Source organism: Benincasa hispida, chromosome 1 (assembly GCF_009727055.1).
Source record: "Benincasa hispida cultivar B227 chromosome 1, ASM972705v1, whole genome shotgun sequence".
Taxonomy (NCBI): Eukaryota; Viridiplantae; Streptophyta; class Magnoliopsida; order Cucurbitales; family Cucurbitaceae; genus Benincasa; species Benincasa hispida.
Window position 1 is genome coordinate 40,837,869 of NC_052349.1, and position 13,725 is coordinate 40,851,593.

General features: G+C 33.3%; 1 protein-coding gene across 6 annotated transcripts in view; it reads right to left on the reverse strand.

The window, feature by feature from the left end:
* Positions 1 to 1,809: 1,809 nt before the first annotated feature.
* Positions 1,810 to 13,725, reverse strand: part of LOC120068818 (aarF domain-containing protein kinase 1) — a 29,911-nt gene continuing 17,995 nt past the window's right edge. For 2 of the 6 annotated variants that reach the window (XM_039020460.1, XM_039020453.1), the window contains exons 8-17: positions 7,976 to 8,032; positions 7,149 to 7,234; positions 6,300 to 6,350; positions 6,044 to 6,091; positions 4,984 to 5,107; positions 4,707 to 4,887; positions 3,425 to 3,562; positions 3,223 to 3,335; positions 2,163 to 2,234; positions 1,810 to 2,080 (exon numbers count right to left, since the gene is read on the reverse strand). In XM_039020460.1, the coding sequence (XP_038876388.1) occupies positions 1,971 to 2,080; positions 2,163 to 2,234; positions 3,223 to 3,335; positions 3,425 to 3,562; positions 4,707 to 4,887; positions 4,984 to 5,107; positions 6,044 to 6,091; positions 6,300 to 6,350; positions 7,149 to 7,234; positions 7,976 to 8,032 (980 nt within the window). In that variant the 3' untranslated portion in view covers positions 1,810 to 1,970. The remainder of the gene's footprint in view (positions 2,081 to 2,162; positions 2,235 to 3,222; positions 3,336 to 3,424; positions 3,563 to 4,706; positions 4,888 to 4,983; positions 5,108 to 6,043; positions 6,092 to 6,299; positions 6,351 to 7,148; positions 7,235 to 7,975; positions 8,033 to 13,725) is intronic. The other 4 variants (XM_039020476.1, XM_039020467.1, XM_039020472.1 and 1 more) reach the window with 4 other exon arrangements.

Here is a 13,725-nt window from a genome sequence, read left to right on the forward strand (position 1 = left end):
CAAATGCCGATTTCTTGCGCTGTCACGCACTTGGGTCGGATCATTTCCATGCAAATATTTTTACATAAATTAAATCCTTCTAAATATTTAATCAATTTAAGTATACATAAAATTAATTTTTTCCTTGAATGTTTTAAATTGACTCTAAAATCTAAAAACTAAATGGAACTAATGTCCAACAATTTAAGATAATTAAACTCAATTTTCTGGAAATGGGGATGTTACAACAAATTAGGAAGAATAAGAGCTGGTCTAGACTCGAGATTATGTTTTTTCTTTTCAATTTTAGAGGAAGATATCAAGACGTTGTTTGGTATTTTTCTATGACCTCAACAAAAGAATAAAAAAATTGTCAAACAAAATAGAGAAAACAGATGAGAAAACGAGGACAAGGGAGATGGAACCCAGATCTAAAACTCACAAAGACATCCTCCATGGAATGTCTATTTTGTTGTAGTGTACGCACCACATGGGCGCATCATACTTCCTGTTGGAGTCACATTGTCGTAAGTATTCAAAGTCGTATGCCTATATCTGCGCACAACACCTCCCCCTAGATCCAGTCGCTTTCACGCAAAAGGGTTTTTATGTATTTATTTTTATCATTTGATATTTTCTAGGGAACATATCACATTTTTAGGGATGAAAAAAACTTAATCGAGTGTTTTAGATACTAATGCGAACAAATACAAATGGCTAGAGTAAGCGGCGAATAGAGCATTTGGACACCTTTCCTCTCTCTTAATTGATTTTCACGATGAAGCCCTAAAGAAGATCTTGACTTCAAAATTGTCAATCAACCTAAATTACTTAAATGCTCCCGACATTAAAATCATTGTTTTAATTATCATTTTTAACAAAAGGGATTATGTTTTCATTTTATAAAATTAAACTTATAAAATTTAAAAGTCGCCTAATTATAATTATAATGAGGCAACTTTTAAAATTAAACTCCAAAACTGAGAATTAAAAAAAATTAAAAATCTATTTTCCCAACCTTTTAAGAGATTTAATTTAACTCGCCGAAGAGTTGATATGAGGCATTATTTTTCCAAATTATACTCTAAATTTAGTAACGTATGACATTACTAGTATGTTTTTCTTCAAACATTCTCAATTTTCTTCAAATTTTTTTTCAAAGTCCAGCCACGAAGTCTGATAAGTATGAATCATAGTTCTAATATTTGTTCTAATATTTTAAAATCTATTTCATATATTCTGTGCTCTCGATACTAGCCTAGACTGAATATCCAACGAGATAAAATCATCTTGATCAAGATGACCGACTTCTTCTCTGTCTAATGTTTACTTAAAATTAAAACCTCCATTAACACTATTGATATTTTCCAAATTTAACATTAATTTACCAAACCTATAACGAGTTTTCTCGTACTAAAAAAATAAAGTTTACTAAGCATGGTTAATATTTTTCTAATTGATAATTAGTTATCAAACACCTCAACAACTTTTTTTTTATTAATTTTTTTAATGACAATTCATATGACTATGATCCTAAAAAACAATCACAGTCCAAAACTCTAAAAAATAGATTTTGTTTTCCGCCAAAAACGATTTTTTTATTTTACAATTTAATGACTCTGAAGAACCGTTAGTTAGTTATAGTCATTAATTATTGACACAAGAAAACTATCATCTCGGAGGCGTATCAAGAACATGAGCCATTAACCATCTTTGCTTCTGTACACAACCAAAAAAAAGTTCTGAAGCTTTACATTATCATGAAATTTGAATCTTCAATATGGCCATTCAATAGTATTAAAGAATTTGACAATAAAGGACCCCAAAGCATGAACAATTAAGGTTATATTTACTCCTATTCTAGCTCTATCTGATTTCTTTATCTTGTTTTGTTTTTGGTAAGACAAACAAAAATGTATAACTTGAGAAATTATCCTTTCAGAAACCGATGATTTTCCATTACAAGGTTTAAGTGAAGAACCTCGAATACGCTACGGGAATGAAAGCATCTGGATATTTTTCATGGCATGAAAAAACCTTTTACACAAAGAGTACATAAAATGCATGAACTTTTGGAAACTTGGAAGTGCCTCAATTCCAGCTGCAAAAACAGAAATGAAGGTTATTCTCCATTACTTAAAATATTTAGGCATTTGAAAATGATAAATCAGATGACATTTTACCAAGAATGAGCCTCAAATGAAGGTAGCTTAAGCATGTCTTCAATCTGAAGTAAGCAACTTTTACAATAGCATCTACATTCACATGAAAAGGTAAACGATTATTCAATAGGGAACAAAAATAACATCGAAATGTAATTAAAAGGCAAAAGGGTAATTCTAGAATGGTTAACTACCATTTTATTCCCTATCCTTCCATCGTTGACAAATTTGAAAAGTTAATGAATTGGGAATGAGTAGCTTCAGAACTACCATTTTGCAATTTCTTGTATTTTAGAACTTGCATGCTTGAGTCATTAAGTGGTGGTGATCAAAACTATTTCCTAGGGTTGATTCCATATTGGTCGGAGGTTTTTGAATATTAGATATAAAGGTCTTGTTCCTCAACAAGGTTGTTATATCCAATTTCTCAAAGGGGGAATTACCAGAGGGGGGGCTATCTACAACCTACGACCTTGTGAAAAATTATTAAGAATCCGCTCTGGTGGTGGATGGTTAGAGAATTTGAGGCTCGAGGACCTACCTACTGGCTCAGGTAAATATCTAATGCACTCCCTGACGAGTTAACCACCTCTTCCTCGTTTTGTTTTTATGTCTAAGGCTCTTTTGGAGTGGAATGAATTTAGCTAATGTGCACAGAGTTTAGATGAGAGGTTGTCATGTCAAATGCACCTATCAAGATCGGTGAAACTTAACAAAATCTTACGGTCACAATATAGGACCCAAAAATAGTAAACACGGCCAAAATAAGTCACCCAAAGGGCCCAAACACCATGTATATAAGAAAATTTTTATCATCTGGTACGATGTTTTTGGAAGATCTAGCCAGAATATAGGAACTATAATTGATTTTTAAAGGGTCAGGGAACAAATTAAAACCAAACTCAAACTATATATGGTAATTTAAAAGTATAATATCCACGTAACACCCTATGTCAAAATCAATTCTCATCAACACAACTAAAAAGTCATCACCACCAATTTTTTTGCTTCTGCTAATAGCCTAATCCTATAAAACACAACTTTGCATGAAACGCTCTTACTTTGCATGAAACGCTCTTACCTGTTGCAGGATTCAATTTGGGAGAAGAACCGTGTAATGCAAACTTAGCATAAGTTAATATTCTGACTCGTTGTGAAACACCCAACTTTCTCATGATGGACCTCAATAAAGCACTACGCATAGTAGTGAAAATGAAGATTGTGAAGACAAAGATGCATCAAGTCAATAAATTACTCAGTATAAATTCCACTTTTTTTCTTACTCTGTGCGTAGTACTGTGAGAAAGTCTGAAGGCAAAGATTCCATGAATGAAGATATGTCTTCCATCTTTAACAACTTCAATTCCTGCTTAAGATTTCTTTTTTCTTCATTGGACATTCCCATCCCTATAGCAGATGTACTATAAATGAAGTGATAAAGTTAGTGGTAGTCAGCTTTATGTTTCACAAGTGACTAGAAGGTAAAATTACCTTTTTAGTCTCTAGGTTTTCAGCAATATCTATGTTTGATCCCTAAAGTTTCAAAATGCACCATTTTAGTTCCTAAATTTTTTTGAAGTAGGTATTAAAATGTCCAGGAGTAATTTTTATCAATATTTTAAATGTTGACATGTCATTTTAAATTAAAAATAATCATTAAGAAAAGTTATCTTTTTATTTATCTCCTCCCTCTACCCTCTGGTTGACCTAATTATATTGAATTATAAAAGATAATGGAAATACAAGATAAACCAAGTGTTCGAGGTACTTAAACCCCTCACAATCTTGATAACACTCCCAAACCCTAATTCACTCACCAAAATATTGCATACCCCCTTCTTTTCCCTACTCGCTATATTTATAACCAAACTTCTCTCACAAACTCTTTATCTAATGATGGATATACCCTCCCTCTAATACCATTCCTATCACCCTCCTTCCCTCTTCTTTAATTATTGTTTTTAATTTAAAATTTCACGTCAACATAAAAAGAAAATTACAGAACCTTAAAAAAGTAAATTTTAACATCTTAAGAACCAAACGAACCTTTTGTCGAAAACTCAGAGGCTAAAGGTAATTTTTTCTTGAATAGAATTATTCAAACTATAATTTTTGGAAATCAGATTCATATAACAGAGGAGATACCGTCACTATAAAACAATTGTAATACATAGTTAAAGTTACGGGCAAAAAATCAGATTCATATTCACTGCTTTTCTGTCTGGAATGAGTAATTAACAGTAGTGAAATAAATGTCTGGTTTGAAAAGAATATAAATTTTGGTTGTTAATTACTCATCGCAACTGTTGGTTCTATATCAATGCTACTATGAATGTTAAAATTTTAAATTAATTAGACATGAATGATGTCCCCCATTACAATCTCACGGATTAGAAGTTAGAACTATATCAGTTCTAAAGTTTCCTACATTATACCTCGTCAAACCGACCACAAGATATCCTATTTGATATTTGCATAATTACTAGTTGCATAATGTCAAAATATAAACTAAATGCTTGTGCTCAGAATTCATAACAATCAATAATAAAGTAAAATAATAATCACCTATCAAATGATCTTCCAGTGAAAATGAGAGGGAAGTATTTAGAGTACTTTGGAACACCAAACCATTCTCCTAGTTGAAGTATTTTATCTGTATCTAGCGTAATCATAGCCTTCCAGAGCCGACAATAGTTCAGTCTAAATTCTTCATCCAACTGTTTGTAGATTCCATGATCTAGAAGAACTGCATTATTTGTTTCATAAATGGACAGTATATGGGACAGGCTAGAATGATTCAACATCTAAATTCCAACAAATCAAATCATCAAACGGCACGTACCTAGAGTAAAGCCATCATTTAAACTGTCCAGAGAAACCAATATATTGCCAGGGTGTGGATCACCATGCACGAAACCATGAACAAAAATCATCTCAGCAAATACTTCAACAAGTGCTTTAGCAACCTACAATATAAACCAAAATGAAGACAAGTTAAGCAAATTGATTTCCAAGAGTGTTCTGAAAATAAAGTTGGGAAAATAAAATCCTTTATTATTTTTTTTTTATTCGGCCAACTACAGTGTCTTAATCCTGAATTTACTTTTAAAAAAAAAAAATACACTCTAGGTAACAGAAATTACAAAAAGAAGAAAAAAGACATCTTGCTTCTTCAATATAGGGCTCTCAAGGATAATTAAATAGTTCATTTTTACATGAATCACATACAAAATCTTGTAGAGTTTCCCATCTTTTTTTCTCCCATTCTTCCCCCCTCTCTCTCTCTCTATATATATATATATAATTTGCATGGCTGAGTGACCAAAGATGAAAAACTACAAGTTCAGACATCAATTGCAGATTAGACTCAACCAAAAACACAATAAAATATCAAAATATATTCTGAAAGTAGAATGGAAGATGCTGCCACAAAAAGCCCAGATGGTAAAGTTGAAGTTGAGAAAAGAGTTCAAGTGAATGACATACGTGAAGACCTTCTAGCTATATATGATGACACTGGAAGGTAATTTTCTTCTACTCCTACGACCAAGATCCTCAGCTCAGCCAACCTCCATTACAAGATCAGCTTAGATGAATACATAAATATGCAGAACTATTGAAATACAAGAATGTAGAAACTCTCAAAGGTTATAGCAGTCAGCATGGCATTAGCAAGGCTTCTCAATTATCCTTGGATCTCACTCACGACCCATATCATATACATCCATCCACACAACAACACAATACATTTCATACTCAACATGATTGTGGTCACTGTGGTCCACTTCGCCATGATGTTTTTAGTAACCTTTCAAGGTTCCACAAAGCAAAATTACCAAACAACACGATTTTGACCGTCTGAAGTTGGCCTTTTCTATTACTATGTAAATGCAAAAACAAACCTTCGATGGCTCTATGCCCGATTGCTTCATAAATTCAATATCATCAACCTGAAATTAAGCAACTTTAGTTAACAAACTGTTAGCCAAGCTTCTTACACTAGTATCACGTATCACAAAACATGAAGTCATAAATACCTTATACCTTTACAAATGCATGGTCTTAGCGTTAAATAAAAAGAAGTTGAAACAATTACTAAAAAAAGGTCAGATAGATTTAAATACCTGATGCCATAAAACAATAGCAAAAAAGTCATACCTTGTGTCCTTCACAGAACTCCATTGTGAGAACTTGCCTTGTTGTAAATTCCTATGTGTTTAAAGTTATCAAATTACCATTGCTGAATAAACATCTAGTCTCATCTCAATGAACCCAAAAAAAGTGAATGCAAAAACCATTTCAGGCACCTTCATAATCGAACTTGTCAAAATATAATCAAGATTAAATTCTTTTTATTGTGGCCTGGTTGCACACAAGACGGTTAATCGAGCGGTTGGAAAGCGTCAAACGAGTACAGCCTGTGGAACATCAGGGGTTTTGTTGGGGCATTGGAGGAATGAGTCGGTGTGTAGTTTGTTGTGACTGATTTTTAGGAGAGAACCCAACTCTCTCAAATAGCGGCTGCCTCGTCACATTTATCCTTAGGAGGTTATCCTTATTACACAATAGAACATATCTGGGTATCTTTTCTCGTCTCTTGGTAAAATTATGATTGATTTGCAGGTGGAATACTTGGATACGGAACAGAATAATAGGAAAGCTAATTTTGGGAAACCAAACCTTCAAGACAATGTGTGTTTTTAGGGGCAGGTGATAAGAAAGCTATTTGAATGTTAATAGGATATTGAGGGTATGTTAGTAATTTGGCTAAGGAGTTCTTTGGAAGAGTTTGTTATAAATATGGTGAGTGAGAAGGATGAAGGTAGGCATTGATTGAGTTGGCTTGGGCTTGAGTGTTCTGAACACTCGAGAAAGGGAGGGTCCAAAATCATCAAATTACTTGATTTATTGCGTACTTCTTTGTCTTTTATATTGCAATACATTTTAGGTTCTATTAGTGGTAAAAAAACAATAATACATGACAAACAAGAGCCTCAATTTCCATACCCAATACACTTGAGGAATCTTGACCAAATTGTTCTTCTTGAAGTTTTCAGAAGTTCCCTCAGCATTTCTAGCCTCCTGCATGAAATCTGCACACCACAATGAATAAGCATCATTACTTTACCAGTAATTTTGGCATATCCCATTGAAAACAGTTCAAAATAAAAAAAAATTCAACCAAAAAAAAAAAGTACCGATTTAAAGTGTAACTTGCTGATAGGGCCAAATTCACACGCCTTTGTTCCATCTTTTTTTACCATATTATCCAAAGTTGAAGAGGCAGTACTTTTATCCCAAGATTATTTAACCTTCAATAAACTAATAGATCTTTTGTTTGTAGAAAATGCTACTTCGTTATACATGAAAAATACATGAACTTACTTTTGAAGTTTATCCATATCATCTAAAGCAAAAGGCAAGTATTAATCAATGAAATCATCGAGTCTCTAAAGCAGAACATTCTAACAACCATAAGCAACAGTTTTTTCTTTTATTATCATTATTTTTAAAATTAACGCCCTCAGTAAAAAAATATTTTTAAAAAAATTAAAAAACACACACATACACAGAGAAGAAAACATGGACAATATTTCATTGCCTTCGAGTGTCACTCAGTGCCTTCTAAGCTAACAATTCACGTAAAATAATAATTTGTAGGTAAGACTACATAAATGTGTTATATTTTAAATTAGTGTGTTGACAAAAAAAAATGTGTTACAAAATTGCAAAATGGGTTTTAGAAACAATATATTTATAAAATCAAATTGAAAAATGGTTTTTAGAAACAAAGTTTAGAAGTTACAACCAAACAAGCTACAAAGTTAACATACCCAGTGTTGAAAGCCCAAGGCGCACCCTCAAGGCGAGAGGAGACAAAAAGGCAACGCCTGAGCGAGGCGTGGCACAATGAATGAATGAATAATATATGTAGAGCATAAGCTTATATACATATCTCAAATCCTTAAAAATAATAATAATAATAAAGGGTAAAAGAATCCAAATGTCTAAAACACCAAATAATAATCTAATCAATAAGAATGAACAAACCCCTAAAAGTAAAAGTTTAAAACATCATCAAACGTTAAATTCATAAAATGTAACAAGATTGGAACAAGATTGTAATAAACTCTTAGGGAGTATTTGGGACTCTAACTTGGAGTGGGTTGAGTGGGCTATAATAGCCTAGTCAGCTTTTGGGGCATGTATTAAAATAATGGAGAGTAAAGGTTATATTAACCCCCGTTTTGCTACAATAAAACTATTTACAATGCGATGGTTAAAATAACCGACTCTCCCTCGACTCTACCTCGGTGCTTTCAAGGCGCTGTGAGATGAGGCACTTGCACCTCTTGTAATAGTTGGACAACCAACTTCAAACGGGCACTCGCCTTAGTGGCGCCTCACGACACCTTTTTGCGCCTTGGCTTTGAAGAAGTCGTGGGCCCAACGAAGTGCTCTGTGTTATTTATTTTTACAATTTTTAAAATATGTTCGATACCTAATAAAGCCAGTTGACGAAGCCCATGAAGAAAAAGCCCTGGTGAAGATTTTTCATGCAGAGAATATTTGATTTGATATTATTAGCCATTTACTCGATTCATCTCCTTTGATTTCTTCAACTTATTCTTGTACGACGTCTTCTTCAAGGCTTCTTCTACAAACAAACGACTCTTCTTCAAGCTTTCAGAACTGCAAACGAGTGACTCTTCATCAGTTCTTCAAAGCTTCTTTTGCAAACCAATTCTTCTTCTTCAACGATCCTCCTATTTCTCTCCTATTTTTCTCCTTGGTTTGTTTTGAAGTCTAAGTTAGTGAATCAACTAGTTTAAACGTTCCTCTCCTATTTCATACTCTTCTTGTCAAGTAGGTTCGTGCTCACTGCGATACGTTATATTCATTTATTTACTCACTTTTCGAAAACCATTGAATCGCTGATTTCATTAAATGGGTTAAACGTTAATCTTCTATCGATTGGCTTTGTGGTCAGTGCTCACTGATTTTGATTTTTTCTTAATATTTTCTAAAAATTGAAACCGTGTGAATTCTTTGGTAGGTTCTTAAATAATAAGATTATATTATAGTATACAAACTAGCGCTATATATTATATCTTAAGATTTCGTGAGTTGAGAGATCTTTTAAAAATTTTGTTTACTTTGTATTCTATCTTATGATTAATTTATAGTATTATGTAAATTGAATTTCATTATATTAAATTTTTTTAAAGTTGTTTCTTCGGTAGTAGGTGATTTTTAAAGTTTAGTTACTATTTTTTATTTCTTACATAATATGATGGGAGAAGGAGAGTAAAAACGCAAATATCCCGATGGACGATATGTCATACTAGAAAATGAAAAGGATACAAACACTTGCAGATGTATGTTGTGGAAAAATCACCAAGGGTGACATTTTTCAGTCAACACAACCTAAGAAGCACAGATATAGATACGGATACGATACGGCGGTACGTTAACTTCTAAAAAATTAAGATACGGATGCGTTGAAGATACGTATTATATATATATATATATATATACACACATAATGTCTAATTAATTGCTATAATACATATTTTAAGTTACATTATAATAGATTCAAGAAGAGAGTGAAAACTTGAAAAAATCCGTTAATGTCGACTGATTGTTGAGTGAATAGAGTAGACGGTAGGAAAGAAGTAGAAGATGAAGATTGAATAATGAAGTTGAGGATGAAGGAGGTATGAATCATGATTTAAATAGTGAGAGAGAAAGGAAGAATGAAGATTTAATTACGTTACGGGTTTTTTTAAAAAAAAATTATGTTTTATCATTTTTAATTTATTTTGTTTTGGATTGCTCAATTTAAGTGGACTTTTATGTTTGGAAGTAATTTTAAAATTGTTGAAATCACTTTTGTCATTTGCAAAATCACCGTGAAACATGTTTAATTCTTCAAAACTAATTTTGATGATATGAAAATTGCATTTAAAAGTGTAAATTTGAAAATTAAATTAATTTTGAATAATTAAAATTGTGTTTTCGAGTGATATTAAAAATGAAAAAATTGATTTTTGATGATTTTAAAATCAATCCTAAACACGCTAAAATAAAATGGGTTGCAGGTTGGGCCTTTTAAATGGTTGGGCTTAAATTTGAAACAAAAAATTGACCCACGTATCCCCTTCACGTATCTGGAAGCAGATACGCGTATCTGAAAATTAAAAATAAAAATAAAAAAATCAGATACTCCAAATCACGTATCTACCACGTATCTGGACATATCCGTATCGTATTCGTATCTAATACCGATTCTCTGCACAATTAGAAGTATCTGTGCTTCCTAGAACACAACACTTAGTTGGTAGAAATCGAAATGTTAAAAGCATGTTTAAAGTGTCCAACTAATGTAAGAGATGAATGAAAAAGTATCAAATGAGGACAAAAGCAAAGAGAGAGGAAAGCAATGTCCTCCAAAACTATGATGCATATGATTTGAACATTATTGATGGAGAAGAGATGGAAGATGGAATGGAAGTTGGTGGATCGAGTACGGGGAACATCTAGAAAATGAGCAAAACATGACTGGTGGTGTGAATTGTGGAGAAAGAGAAGGAAGTATTTCTAGGTTCAAGCAGCCACCACAAACTAAGGCGAGCATCACAAAAAAATACAACAAAGGGAGAAATGCTACAATTCAATTTATCACGAGTTATATTTATCAAACAAATATTCCATTAAATACAATTCAGTTAAAAAGTTCTCATATAATGTTGGAAGCAGCGAGACAATTTGGACTTTGTCTAATACCTCCTTCTTATCAGAAGGCTAGAGTAAAATGTTTGGAAAAGGAAACAAAACATAGAAAAAATCTAATGAGTGGCCATGAGGTTAGAATCGAAAAGAAATGGTTGCTCTTTGATGTCTGATGGGTGGACCGATAGAAAGATAGGATCTTATAAATTTTTTAGTACATTGTGTAGTTGGGACATTGCTTTTGAAATTGATTGATGCACCTTCGTGTATCAAACTAAAGAAAAGTATTTAAACTAATGGATTGAATGGTAGAAAAGATAGGGGAGAAAATGTATCCAATTTGTGACTAATAATGCCTCAAATTATGTCCTAGCTACCTAATATATGGAAGCAAAATACCACACTTATATTGGACATCATGTGCTACTCCCTGTTTAGATTTGATTTTAGAAGATATTGAAAATCATAATAAAGATGTCTTAAAAGGGTTGTTGCCCTTGGTGGTTTTTATTGAAATAGAAGAAAAGAAGACGACACAAGGAGTTTACGTGGAAAACCCTAATTCAGGGAAGAAAAATCACGGTAGAAAAAGGACTTATTATTTAATGTCATACTTACAATAGACCCAACCTCAGATATAAATAGACTGAGGTGAAACCCTAATTTAGCAAATATAGCAAAAATTACAAAAATGCCCTTAGGGCTAATTCAACGTATTTCAACAATTTTATTTATAACCACTTGTATTTACTCAACATGATGACAGGCTTCACTAATCAATATGAATCTGTATGACCAGCTATTACACCTTTCGCATCTTCGTTTTTGACCCTATTAAGTATTCAAAGGAATAACGCTAATTTGAGGAAGATGTTTATGTTTAAAAAATGGACGACTTCAAAATGGGCAAAGGATCCAAAAGGAAAGAGAGCAGCCGACACCGTTTTGATGTTATCCTTTTGAAACTTAGTGGTCTATACTTTAAACACAACTGAACTATTAGTTCAAATTCTTAAACTTGTTGATATTGACAAACCTGCAAAGGAATATACCTACAAGGCTATGGATAAGACAAAATAGGCCATTAAGAATGGTTTTAATAAAAACGAGGCAAACCTGCAAAAGAATTTACCTATGAAAGAATTTACCTATGAAGATGAGATTGTCAACTTCATCGACTTTTACATATCATTAGATATTATTTGAATCCATAGTTTTTCTATCATCTACTAGCGATCAAAATCGATGCACAATGGAAATAGATTTATATTCTGAAGCTAATGGCATGTTTGGATTAATTTAGCAATCAACACTAGGAAGGTTAAGACGATTCCCTATTATATTAATAGTGTATTTATTATTAAAGCTCTAGACCATGTCAAAATACATGAACAACATCATGGTGAGCTCTTAGTAGTACTCCAATTTTATAAAAGTTAGCCATGAGTACTTAATCTAACATGAAGCATTTTTGGGTGTGAGCGCCATTGAAGTGTTTTTTAACACGTAAGTAATTCGTTTATTTTCTACATTATTCATTTAAGATTTAGAATTATACTTCTATTTTGGTTAATAATTTTGTAGATTCATACGAAAAATAGAAAAACGTTAGAGCGGAAGCGTTTATATGATTTGGTTTATAGAAATTATAACCAAACACTTAAAAGCACTTTGATCTAAAGGATTAACTTGATCCAATCTCCCAAGATCACATTGATGAGAATGACTGGTTGAAACACTCCAAGAAAATAACAAAGTTGAAGCTAATGATGAGCTAGTTTTAGATGATGACGACATCACATGAGGAGATGTAGCTCATGCTAGTGTCGTTGGAGAATCCATCAAGTACACCAGATCAAAAGGAAAGTCAACTGCAACTGTCATCATTTCTGGAGTTCAAACACCAACAATACTTATTAATAAAGACGGTGGTGATGAGAGAAACTAAACATTAAGGAGGAGAATGACCAAGGACGAGCATTGGACAAGGCCTTAGATTTAGATGGGGAGGATGATGAATTTGAAACTTTTACTTTTTGAGATTTTGTTCATTCTTATTAATTAGGTTATTATTTGATGTTTTTAACATTTGGATTCTTTTACCCTTTATTATTATTATTCTGTAAGGCTTTGACATATATACATAAGTTTATGTTCTACATATATTATTTATTTATTCATTACGCCTCACTCCATTCAAGCGTCATCTTTGTCGTCTTTCACCTTGAGGTGCGTCTTATGCTTTGAAAACATTGCTCTCCCTCTAATGCTTCTAGTAACTGCACCTACCGACAACTACCTCCAGTGACCAACACCGGCAATCACTCCAACAGCCAACTCCAGAGAAAACCACCGACATTCACTCCGATGGCCAACTCCATCGAAGACCACATTTGCACCCAATTTTGACGATGACAACCTCCGACGCTAGCTCTAACAACTACCTCCGGTGGCTAACTTCGATGCTCACTTTGGCAACCAACTCCGATAAAGACCACCTCTAACCCCCAATTTCAGTAACAACCACCTCCGGCCACTAGCTCCAATGACTCCCTTTAGTGGCCATCTCCAACAATCACCTCTATCGACCAATTCTTTAAACCTAAAACCGATGAACCAAAGGTTAAAGATGACGCGCTTGATTGACGTCATGACCGGGTGCCGGAATTCATTAGTCAAAACCAAATTGTCTTGCAGGGGGGATTTTACGATTCTGCCCAAAGCCCGATTGACAGAACGTCCTGCTACTGACACTTGAAAAAGCACCTCACACTCCCCCTCTTCTCTAATGCGCATATTGAGACTGAGCTTGCTTGCATCTGATCTAAGCCTATCGCGCCTGCCCCCAACT